General features: G+C 37.5%; 1 protein-coding gene across 1 annotated transcript; it reads left to right on the top strand.

Annotated features, from left to right (window-relative positions):
• Positions 1-1,625: 1,625 nt before the first annotated feature.
• Positions 1,626-2,748, top strand: LOC131680750 (putative nuclease HARBI1). Its single transcript, XM_058961459.1, has 2 exons — positions 1,626-1,863; positions 1,961-2,748. Exons 1-2 carry the CDS (start codon positions 1,710-1,712, stop codon positions 2,746-2,748), a joined length of 942 nt encoding a protein of 313 aa, XP_058817442.1. The 5' UTR covers positions 1,626-1,709.
• Positions 2,749-13,030: the final 10,282 nt, after the last annotated feature.

The following is a 13,030-nucleotide window of genomic DNA, read 5'->3' as shown; positions in this document are numbered from 1 at the left end:
CTCAAGTAAATCCTGCCAGGCCATGAATTTTCTACGATCGTTCCGGAAGCAGCTGCCCTTGGGTTGATACTTTTTTCGGATCGAAAACAATCCTAACATCAATCTGATCAGTCTAATTCAAAACTGGAATCAATTTAGCCTACACCATATGCACTATGAACTATTGGACACTATGAAGAAGAAGGAACGTTTAATTCCCCACGATACGGTTAGTGGTATGTGAAGAATTCAACTATCCGTTTAATCACGACCGTTCGCTACGGAGCGTAGATGCACCTGGAAGTTCATCAGAAATGCTTGGACAGCGAATTTATGCAGTATGATGCTAACAATGAACAGTTTCAATTCTTAGTAACCAGTAGTGGTAAGTTGGGTGGTTTCTTTAAATAATCTCTTCTCGCACAATATAATCGCTTTTCGTTAGATTACGATCCGACGTTGGCAGCTGAAACTGATATCTATACTGAGATGGTAAGAGAAGCACAACCTACTCGTAGTAACAAGGATGAAACGGAAATCAGTCGCCTGTTACAAAAAACTACTCAACGTTGCCTTAAGTTCAACACCGAAAGTGTCAAAAATAATATCCTTCTGGTGTGCAATCTACTGTATCCTACCAACAACCGACATGTCGATGGAACCTTTGCGTCAAGTTTGAAAAAATATATGTCCGTTGAAAAACTACACCGGCCTGGTGTGAGAAGTGCAAAAAGTTCACCCCCACCAATCAAAAGAGTCGTGTGGCTGATCTGCTGGAAATTTTATAGGCTAACTGCAGTCTGGAGATGGACAAAGAACTTGAGTATCTAAAGAAACAAATGCTGCGACCCTCTGCCCCAGTGAGGATGTGGACTGGCGAAATGGTGCAAACGTAGGTAATGGGAAAATGTGTCGTTACAGGATGAACTGCTCTCGGGTACATTGTCACTTTTGCATCCGAGATAAGATTCCTTGAACCTGAATGTTGTTCTGACAGGTCCTATAACATTTTACGCTGTTATTACGGCAAACCCCCACGGTTGTTCAACTCGAATGCATCTAATCAAGGTCAGCAGATATCATGGGTCCCGCTAGGCTTCCGAGTGACGTTGGATGAGAAGGATATTAAATCTTATCCTATGAACTTCACGTTTCTAGCAGCGTTGTCAACTGTTGATGAAAATACACAGCGTTTATCGACACAAATTACAAAAATCATGGTTCATTATTGTACACGCTTATTATTCATCCCTCTTTAGCATAAAGGAACAGTCAAAAGGATCCAGAAAGCATATCACTTAAATCGGGAACAACGATAGATAATATTAGCATCATTGACATTTGTGCTACTTAGGGCCGATTTCTTCACCCTCGCTTAACTTTTAAACCAGGCTTAACGAAATTTTAAACCAGGTTTAATTTTTTTTCGATTTCTTCAGGTTCGCTTAGCGTCTAAACCAGGTTCAAATTAAGCCGGGTTTAGGATAAGCGACGTTTAATTTAAGCGGTGCCATGAGGTGGTTTAACGACGCTAAACTCGTTAAGTAAAGATATTCATTTTCTTCACTATACTGTGTAGCATTTCACTCCTCGTTCGCCAAACATTTTCAAACAAGAAAATGTATAGTCGGCGTAAACATATTTGGGAACAGCCACATTGGAGATTTTGGGAAGATATCGATGAAGATAGTGAGGAAAACTATTTACAATTGGCTCGTCGCCAATATAAAATGAAAGTTCGCATCAACATTGACAACTGGGACGACGAGGACTTTTTCATGAGATTCCGTTTGCAAAAGAACACTGTAATGATGATCTTGCAAATTATTCGTTCATCTTTGGAAATTGATGAAACCAGGTATTTGAACCAGTTTATTAATAAAATGAAAATAATTTGAATGTTTTTTCTACCTTTAATGTAGATCTCGACACATCCGGCCGTTGGTGCAATTATTGATCACACTTCGGTTTTATGCCTTAGGATCAATGCAAATCGCAATTGCGGACTTCTCCGGTGTTTGTATTTCATCTGTATGCCGTATTATTCGACGTGTATCGCTTGCTTTAGCGCAAATGTACTTACGCTTTATAAAGATGCCACAAACGCAGAGTGAACTGCAGGCAGCAAGCCGTGACTTCTACGCTATTGCTAAATTTCCGAGAACAATAGGTGCGATCGATTGTACACACATCAAAATACAATCACCTGGTGGTGACCAAGCTGAGAGCTACCGGAATCGTAAATCTTGGTTTTCACTTAATGTACAGACAGTTAGCTCGGCGAATTTAAAAATATTGAACATCGTCGCAAGGTGGCCTGGGGCATCCCACGACCAACAAATTTTTAATAATTCTACTTTAAAGATGCAATTCGAGGAGGGGAAATATAGCAACTTTATACTCGTTGGTGATTCTGGATATCGCAATACAAAGTACTTGGCGACACCTTTTCTTCGATGTAACACTTCCGTTGAAGCTCTATATAACGAAAGTTTAATCCGTACCCGAAATGTTGTAGAACGTTCATATGGCGTGTTGAAACGACGATTTCCAATTCTTGCATTAGGAATGCGAGTGAAAATATCAACAGTTCAGCTTATTACTGTTGCGTGCGCAGTATTACATAACATTGCCATCGATGTCAAGGAAGGGATGCCACCAGAAGAAATTGAGGGATTTGACGAAATGTTGGCTACAACGGTACTTCCGGATCAATCCAAACGCGGAAAGGAACGCATTGGGCTGTGCTCGAGACCATTTAGTAAATAATTATTTCTCAAAGTTGTGAATACTCCTTAAAATCATTGGGTTGTTATGTGTTTTGATATTACCATGCTACAATTCATTAAAGAAACATGGAAGCGCTTAAGAGCTATTCATAGTCAGATCACTTCCTGATACTATAACGAATTTCCATTCAAATGCAATTATTTTTTCGCATTCCTACCGATTTTGGTCTTCCCTATCGATTCACAGAGGACCAAGGGAAAACTACCGATATTTTGTTATCCCTACCGAAAACTACCGAATTTTATTGATTTTGGACACATCCTACTCAACATTCATTTTTGGGTTGGATTTGGTCTGAGATCTTAGTTTTCAGTATTTTACAATTCTACGTCAATACTACGTTTTTGGGACAACAACCTGGCCTACCGATAAACTTTTAGTGACCCTACCGATATTAAGAAATTCTATCTGGCCACCCTGGTCGCACATTGACGACACCCGAGAAACGTCAAAAGTAATAAACAAGAAAAGTTAACAAGCTCCATGGTATTTATATCACACACTACCCTTTACATATACCAAAGTTTGTTTAAAATGTTTTTAGAAACACCGCGAAACTGAATGTACACCGAACGAATACACGATATTGAATGATACGAGCACTATAGCAAGTAGCATCTGCGAACAAAATCAGGATAGTAATCATCCTGAAAATATAAACAAAGGGATCAGAACAGACCAAAAAAACCCCTTCGGCTTACGAATCATAAGGAAATTCTTATGAATTTGAGGATAGCTCATGCAATTTCGTCGAAAACGACAATACTCACTCGATGGTTATAACTTGCATATAAAACAATTGCAGATTTTATAAATGTTTGTATGTTACAGGAAAATGATAACATGGAAGTACCCATTCATCCATACCTGAAAGTTACCCGCCTTGAAGTCATGTTCATGAAACACAATTTAACAAACATTGCACTTAATGACATTCTTCAGATGCTTAACATAATAATCGGATCAAACGCCCTGCCAGACACATTTCATCAATTTCAGGAAGTCTTTTCTAGAGGTAGTTATGTCCGACACTATGTATGCGATAAGTGTGGATTGTACTTAGGCGTAAACAAAATTGTTTGTAACAACTGTAAAGAGATAGAGCCGTTCTTTTTCATAATGTTCGACTTTCGATCCAACCTAAAAGATATACTACAAAAAAATTGGAAGCAGATTCAGAATTACAAGCAAGAAATACTCGCCGCATCGGATATAACTGATATTTTGAATGCAGCTGTTGTTAACATTAAAACGAAGGCAAATGAAATATCACTTTGCTTTAATACTGATGGTGTAAAAATGTTCAACTCTAATATGAAGCGAGCTTTGTGGCCCATAATTGCTTCAGTGAATGACTTGCCACCCAACTTGCGTTTCCTGAGGAAAAATGCACTTGTTGTTGGGTTGTGGCTTCATAAAGGAGAACCTGACTTGGATGTGTTCATGAAACCATTTCTCATAACACTGTAACAGCTCTACCCGGATGGGCTTCAAGTTGGATCAATTCAAGTACCCAGAATTAGGACCGTAGCATGCTGTGTTGATACAATGGCTCGCTGCAAACTACAAAAATTCAAGCAATTTAATGGATACGATGGATGTAGTTTCTGTTTGCACCCTGGTCATACAACCCGACATCAAGTGAAGTATGGATACCTTGAAGAAGTACAGACACGTAACTATAAAGATACGTTGCGCGCCATGTCCGTCAGCAATTCCCGAACCATGCCGATAAACGGAGTTAAATGTGTATCATCTTTAATACTCATACCGTCATTCGATATTGTAAATCAATGTCCAGTCGATTTTATGCACAGTGTTTTACTGGGAGTTGTTAAACATAGTTATGTAGGATATGGTTCGAGAAACCGAGTACATCATATTACATTAAAAATAAGCTTCATTGTATCGATAGTTCATTATGCGGCATCCATCCTTTCACTGAAGCTTCCAGGACGGCAAGGAAAATAAGCGAACGCAACACATGGAAAGCCAACGAATGGTTGCAATGGTTGTTACACTTTAGTTCTATTTGTTTGAAACCGTATTTACCCAACGAACAGTATAAACATCATAGAGTACTTGTTACATCAATAGCTCAACTGCTTCAGCCTAGTTTATCAGAGAATACTCTAAACGCATGTGATATACAGTTGAAAAAGTACGTGAAAGATTTTGAAATATTTTACTCGATTGATGAAATGAATTACAACGTTCACTTACTTTTACACATCGTTCAATGTTGTAGAAACTTTGGCCCACTTTGGGCCTTTTCGTTGTTCTTTTATATTAATGGAGTTCTAAAAAAATATGCCAAAGGTCCTAAAGAACCATTAATTCAAATCACATGCACGCTATTATTCAGTCGTATATCCAAAATTACAACCAATTGTACAGGAATATTGCAATTCTTTAACATACACCAGAAAAAAGACTATAACTAAAAGAGATTATAACGACTAGAAGGAGCAAAGCACTACTGTCTACATGAATTCACGGATTGAAACATGGGGCTAGCTCTAGCATATTGTATCCCATTACTTTGACATATGTGTACCCGGGGCAATATGTGACAAACGAATGAGCGTAGCATATGAAAGAGTGAGATAATACATCATCAGTGTTAACAGCGACATGCGACCTCTAGTAGTTATAATCTCTTTTCTATTAATTGAATGTGCTTTTGCCCAGCAAAGAATCGTTATGCTCGGTGTCTTCGTTGGCTGGAACAAAGCTCGCTTTTATGGACCAAGGATCTCCTTGAAATACTCGAATGATTTTTGTGAAGATAAGCCGTCGATCAACAATCACTCAAACTGCGTTGAAGTTGGCATCGAGGAAGAGGTTGATTTTTGAGAAGCAAGTTTGGGAATACCACTTCCTACATATTTGGTTGATGTTACGATAAGGATTAGTGAAAAAGCAACCCTTAACCCGCATCTACGACTGCCACAAGGGGAGTGACTCCGATGGATAGTTTATATGAACGAAGCAGTACGGGATGAGGGGCACTAGTTGTTGGGCGAAATGTCGAAATCAAATCGATATTCGGGAATGTGCAGAGTGTGAACAGATGAACACATGCGTTACGTCCGGGCAACCATGAAGTCCAATCGCAAATAAATGAGAAAGATAACATTGCCCACTTGTTGAATTAAATTCCAATTGAAATTAAGTTAAATTTACTGATTCAATAAAAGAAGAGTCAATATTTTATTTTAAAAAATCACTCGCTTTCCGAGCTGGAACTACTAGCCTGCGCTGGTGTCTCCGTTGTTTTGAATTGGCCCAAAATCATCATTCGTTTTGCATGCTCCTCCCGCTTGTGCTGATAGCAAAGCTGCTGTAACTGCAACTTTAATTTGTTGGTTTGAAGCTTGATTTGAACGGATTCGAGTTCAACTTTCCGCTTTTGAACCTCAAGACGGTGCAACTCTTCTGTCATTTCTTCGTCGCGCTTCAGAAGTTTTTGCTTTAATTCGAGATCGGCTGTTTGGTTTTGTCGTTTTGCTTTTGTTTTTAAAGCATTGCTAATGGGCCTTTTCATCGTAGTTGAACTATACTTCACCCAATTATTCTCACCTTTTTGTGTAGACTTTGTGATTCTACTAGGACCGGCAATTTCAATTGGATCCTCGACGAGTGACGGCGTTGACAACGTTCTGAGAAGAAAATCATCTACAGCATCATTGCTGATGACAGCCATGCTCATTACTTCCGTTTCTGCGCAGTTTTTTGACACATCTACCGTTTCTTCCAAATACTCAACCTCAATCTACTTCGCTACTGGAACATCTTCCGTGACATCAATGGTGTTTTCACCAGCTTCGTTGTCACCGTCACACATCGACTGAAGCCCATCGACAGAGAGAGCAATAACTTCGCGTAGTTCTGCCAGCGCTTCTGATTTTGGTTGCCATAGTTCAGAGCTACGACCACCACCAGTAGCCTTATGAGACAACCGCTCCTTAGCAACCGCCTGACGAATAGTTTTTTTCAAATTCTCGTATTTTTTTTTAAAACTATTGATGTTCGAACCTAACATAAATTGGTTTAAATTATTTTGCCAACAGCATAGAACACACCACTCACCGTATTGAGACAGCTTGCATTAAATTGAGAAGCGATGTCCTCCCACGCACGAACCTTATCATCGTTGGTTAGCATATTGCTGGATTTACACTCAATTATATTTTTACGGCTCAAAACTAATTTTATCAGCAGCTCCTCCTCTGCTTCAGAGAAATTCACTGAGCGAACGCGCTTTTCCGTTTTGGTTGCAGGTTGCATTTTAGTTTTTAATTGAAATCAAACTAACTGGCAGAATGATTTGCGATTTATGTCTTGTCAAACTTCAGCGGCTTAAAGTGACGTTTCCATTGGAAATCACTGGAACGATATTGGAAAATTCACTAAACCAGGTTTACGGTAAGCGATCGTGTCAAAGCCTACGTGAAGAAATTCAATTTTTTGAACCCGGTTTAAAAGTGAAGTTTAAATTTAAACTGGGCTTACCATAAACCAGGTTTAGGACGTTAAGCCGAAATGGTGAAGAAATCGGCCCTTAGGCATTCATACTTATACCAAACATATAACTTTCCGATCATATTCAGTGACGGTTCAGTACCGTACATGGACACCAATATTCCTTCATATATTTTATAAATGAGAATTCACACTTATCTGGCACGATGTCTGCATCGGCCAAACGTAAATGCTCGCACATGAAGTGTATACACTTTCATATATAAAATTCTGCCCTGTTGGTGAAGGTCGCACGTTGGCCCAAGGGCTAGTAATAGAAATATATCTTTTGAAATATACTCGAGTGACTAACTTTGCAATATTGGTATTTTTGAAAGAAAAAAACAACACGGCACGTTGTTTCTTGCGTATATTTGATATGCTTGATCTAATGAAAAAAATCTATGAAAAATGCAAAATAGCGTTTGTAAAGACGATCTCACAAAACACCTCTCCGTGGAAGATTTGGACGGTGTTTGGAGTCGTAAATTACCATATGAGACACCATTAATAATTATTATTAGTTATCAGGCCATCCATTTTCAATGTCCGACATAATACCTCTTCAGATTTAAATTTGACCTTTTTCATAGTTGGGAATTGTACCTTAGTGACATCTTTACGTCAAAGCTATTGATGAAGGTATTAGAAGGGAGGCTCCTGAAAAACTTTTAGAATGCCGGAAAAGAAGATTTCTGGCGACATATCGGTGCTGGCATACTATCTATGAATTTAAACGATAATGGACATAGTTATAAAGGAATCCTTGTTAAAAATGATTTTATCTGACAACTAACTACCAGTGCAAGTTTTTAGCAAGGCCGAGCAAAATCTTTTCTTCCATGGCAAGGTAACTATTTGTTCTTCGGAACTATGCGGATCTTTGTGTAAAGTATCCTTCCATCACTCGCGCTTGTACACTGAGTGCTCGCCGCTCTGAAAATCCATCGAAATCGTCCTAGGGCGCTAGCGGCTGCTCGTTTAGTGAACCTTTTGCGCGACTTCCGGAGGGGTAAGCATTGTTTGTTACTGCATAACGTTAAGAATTGGTGCTCCCGCTTGACTCCAAGAAAACTGCATACCCTTTTCTCTGATGGCAAAATCGTTTATTCATAATTATTGCAATAACTGGAAAGTTTATGTTTCGGATAGCCGTCAATACAATGGTATAGTTGGACAACTCATTCCTTTTATATCCTGAAACGGAGGCAGAGAATTGTCTCAAATGATTCAATCTAAGGTGTTCTGAGTAAAGAAACATTATTGTACGCAATTTAATATTGACTTACCCGATCCAATTAATAATTGGTTATAGATATCAATACAGCGGCAAACTTTCGAAATATATTCAACCTGTTTGGTTGTACATGGTTAGTAACCGTAGAAACAACAAATTTGTTTATAATTTTTCAGTGCAGCCAGTTTTAGCACTATTCCATCAAAGTTCACTGTCACTTTGACAGTGTACCTTTATCGGTGTACCTGGGTTATAAAATGTGTCCTCGAAAAATCATCAGAGCATTCCGTATTAACATATTTGTATTTGGTAAAAGCATACCACGCAGGTAACCTAATACCGTAGTGTCATGCAACCCGTGCTACTGGATAAATGGTGGAAGGGTTTAAAAGATTATCAATTGGGTCATTAGCCACATACTGTTTTTAATTTTTTCCGATGCGGCTGACGTTAAAGATACGTAATCTAACTTTTTTTCCTTTTTTCTACGCAAAATGACAAATAAAAATTATATTATAAAATTGATTCATCACGACCACATCTTCCATTGAACTACCTTGATCCCTATCCTTTTGCTGGGATAACTGTCAAAAATTCTAACCCACGTGGCTAACTGTTCATTGTCAAGAAGGACCGATACTGTCAGACGAGGATGTGCTTACATATTTTTAGAAATTGACGAATTTCGCGCCAACTCGAACAAAGTTGGCAGCACCCTCTCCGATTTTAATGAAACTATCTGTACATGAGAACTTTGTTACAAAAAGCCACTTTGCATACTTTGTTTTTCCAAAAATGATCTAGACTGCCTTTTGAAAAGGGTGAAACTTTTTAACCTTTTTTTTTAATGGCTATAGTCCAAAAATGACAAAGCCTACAGCAAAATGTTGTAAGAAAAATTAGTCAAATTTTTGAATAAAAATATTGAAAAAAAAAACTTCATCGACTCCTATACTGAAAAAAGTCGATTTTAAAAATTTTAAGCCTATTTACAAAAAAACCCATCTTTGATTTGGATGAAATTTTGTTCCAAGATAGGTAATTATGTTCCCTACCTATCGTCAAAAATTCAAGTTGGGCACTTTCAACGAAAAAATGTCATTTGAAAAAAAATTCTTTGTCCAACTGAATTTTCAGCGTTTTTTTTTTATCGAAAACTAAACCAATCAAAATCATAATTATCTCAGAATTCAATTTTCCAACTGCTAGTTGCCTGATACATGCAAAAAATATCAGTAACGAATATGGTATATATTCATAACGAACTTGAATGAAGACTGGAAGACTAGAAGACTGCAAGACTACAGTTCAGTTGTTCATCTCAATAATGATAAATTTTATGAAACAATTGACAAACTTTGCTAAAATCAATTTTATGTCTGCCGGAACCAACAGCAAAAAGTGCAAAGTTACGTCACGCTCGTCCGGACATGCCGCAGACTCAGGTGATTCGCATTGCTAATGTCAAAAAATCCTGACTCCTGCGGTAGCAGACAAAGGGTTAAGTCGCCGGGAAACTCTAAGCTTGCTCATATGACCCTATTCCACGCTTTTTTAAAGTTTCTTACTTGAACTCCTTGGTCTCTATTGAGTATTATGGCTCATAATATTCCAGTCCCTTACTAATTAAATGTCGTTAAAACATAAATAAATAATTATGTAAAATTCAATACATAATGTTGTGGTGGTTATTTCTTTTTCTGATCCTTCCTCAGAACTGAATAAGAAAATAAAGAAGTGATAATGGAATATTTGTTTAATGACATAAACTATTTTCAATGGGATTTTTGATTACTAAAAATATACTTAGTTGCTAAATTAGGAAATTTATTCTTAAAAGCAGAGTTTTATTGAATTCTGAATTGGTTATCACTTTCATTGGTTTAGTTTTCGATAAAAATATACTGAAAAAAAAAATCAGTTTGGGCAAGGAAAAGTTTTTTTAAATAACTTGTTTTCCTTGAAAGTGCCCAACTTGAACTTTTGACGGTAGGTTTCCTTTTTTTATTTCGACTATGTTAGTCACATTTTCTTTTTTACATTTTAACGACATTCAATTAGCTAGAGATTATTGGGTAGGGAAAGTTATGAAAATTAGAGCCATAGTACTCAAGTGAGAGCAAGGATGTGAAGTAAACAGATCGGAAAATTAGAAGTGGCAGGGTCATTAGGACAGGCTTAATATCGTACGGGCTTAATCTTTGTCTTCTGTTAATGAGGGTCGAGCTTAGGCAGTATAACTACGAATCACCCGAGTTCACTAACAGGTGTCCTGATAAAGGTAGACGTGTCTATCTCTACCGTGACAGCCGACAGACCGGTTGTCACGGTAAAGATAGACACGTCTACCTTTATCAGGACACATGTTAGTGAACTCGGGTGATTCGTAGTTATACTGCCTAAGCTCGACCCTCATTAACAGCAGACAAAGATTAAGCCCGTACGATATTAAGCCTGTTATAATGACCCTGCCACTTCTAATTTTCCGATCTGTTTACTTCACATCCTTGCTCTCACTTAAGTACTATGGCTCTAATTTTCATAACTTTCCCTACCCAGTAATCTCTAGCTAATTGAATGTCGTTAAAATGTAAATAATTACCTACCTTAGAACAAAATTTCATCCAAATCAAAGATTTTTTGTAAATCGACTTTAAATTTTTAAAATAGTTTTTTTTTCAGTGTAGGAGTCGATGAAGTTTTTTTTCAATATTTTTATTCAAAAAAATTGATTAATTTTGTGAAAATAACTCTTACAATATTTTTTGTAGGATTTGTCATTTTGAAAATATAGCCATTTGAAAAAGCTACGAGGGGATTGCACGAATTTACACGTAGGACTTGTAAATTCACGCTAGTGACCGCGTTTGAAAGCCCCGTCTAAAAGATCAAAGTTTAGAAGAGCAGATTCGGCGAAAGGTTCGAAATGAGGCTGATGGAAAATAAGTTGTTTTCATATACTCCTTGATTTTTCCTGAACGCAATTGCTTGCGAACCAGAATTTTCACTGGCCGAAGCCAAGGGTTCTTGAAGGAGCGAACCCCATACTTCGCAATTAAGGCCTGCTGGAGACTACAACATCAATCTCTACTTCCCGGGCGGGAACATAGACAAAACACTTCCTCGTACACAGCCAAGGGGTATTTATTTAAATCTCGCATATATCGATAATGTTAAATGGCGTATCTTTGCCCTAATTCAAGTTTGTTATGAATATATACCAAATTCGTTACTGATACTTTTTGCATGTATCAGGCAACTAGCATTTGGGAAATTGCATTCTGAGATGATTATGACTTTCATTTGTTTAGCTTTCGATAAAAATACACTGGAAAAAATTCAGTTTGGACAAGGAAAGTTTTTTTTCAAATAACTTTTTTTTCTTGAAAGTGCCCAACTTGAAATTTTGATGGTAGGTAGGGAACATAATTACCTATCTTGGAACAGTATTTCATCCAAATCAAGGATGGGGTTTTTGTGGAAATCGATTTTAAATTGTTACATGTTTGCGTTTCGGCTTCGCCTCATCAGAAACTGACACTAACTAGGCATAGGCCTGGTAAGCTAAGACTAGTTTCGGCTTCACTGTGTCTCATCGGCATAAACAGAACTTCTACTCGGACGAGACATCACGTTTGATCAGTCGTTCTATTGTAACACAAAGTGTGTTTTAGTTTTTAGGGTTTTGCGTCAAGCCGGCGCTAATCTATAACCATTTGAAAAAAAAATGATAAAAAAGTTTGACCCTTTTCAAAAGACAGTCTAGATCATTTTTGGAAAAACAAAGTATGCAAAGTGGCTTTTTGTGAAAAAGTCTTCATGCACAGAAAATTTCATTAAAATCTGAGAGGGTGCTGCCAACTCTGAATACGATTTAGCGCGAAATTCGCCTATGGACATATCTCGTAGAGTAAATATTTGTTTTTATAGAACTTATGTACCATGTTATTCCTTATGAAGTAGTGAAATGATTCTACATTAATCGGAATATTGGAATAGGAATTTATGAAATTTGTCCGACATTGAACGTAAGAACTGATGTTGGGGATACTTGACCAAGTGGCAATAAGCTGGGAGAAAGATACAATGTTTGTGATATTTACTATTCTGTGGTACTTACTGTGAATGTTAATCACGTCACAAAGAATACCTCCTTGAGCACTAGTCTATATCATAATAGTACTAGTCATCAAAGTTAGCAGTTATACGGCTGCTTTCGTGCCGTGAGAATGTGCAATGTAATCAGTACAGTTAATCCCAGAAATAGAATGCATAAAAAATCAAAATTCATGAAATACAGTCCATTTTTATTTTTTACTGGTACTAAGGACCTCGAAAATATGAAAATAAAAGAAAATGATTCCAGCATGTTTTATGACATTATTTTTTGTCCTGATAGTTTCCCCATGGTGGGGAGACTTGACCAGAAAAAATGCACAATACTTTTGCACATTACGTTTCACCGAGTTTTGCGGGATTGAAAACATTTTTCGATTTATT

Source organism: Topomyia yanbarensis, chromosome 2 (assembly GCF_030247195.1).
Source record: "Topomyia yanbarensis strain Yona2022 chromosome 2, ASM3024719v1, whole genome shotgun sequence".
In the NCBI taxonomy this organism is placed as follows: Eukaryota; Metazoa; Arthropoda; class Insecta; order Diptera; family Culicidae; genus Topomyia; species Topomyia yanbarensis.
Note: the sequence above shows the minus strand (reverse complement) of the source record. Positions and strands in the feature narration are given on the sequence as shown.

What these genes read in the sequence shown, in the direction of transcription:
- LOC131680750 (XM_058961459.1), top strand. Translation starts at nt 1,710, where the DNA reads ATGAAAGTTCGCATCAACATTGACAACTGGGACGACGAGGACTTTTTC. An exon ending in GAACCAGTTTATTAATAAAA is followed by an intron (nt 1,864 to 1,960) that starts TGAAAATAATTT and finishes TTTATGCCTTAG; the next exon opens with GATCAATGCAAATCGCAATT.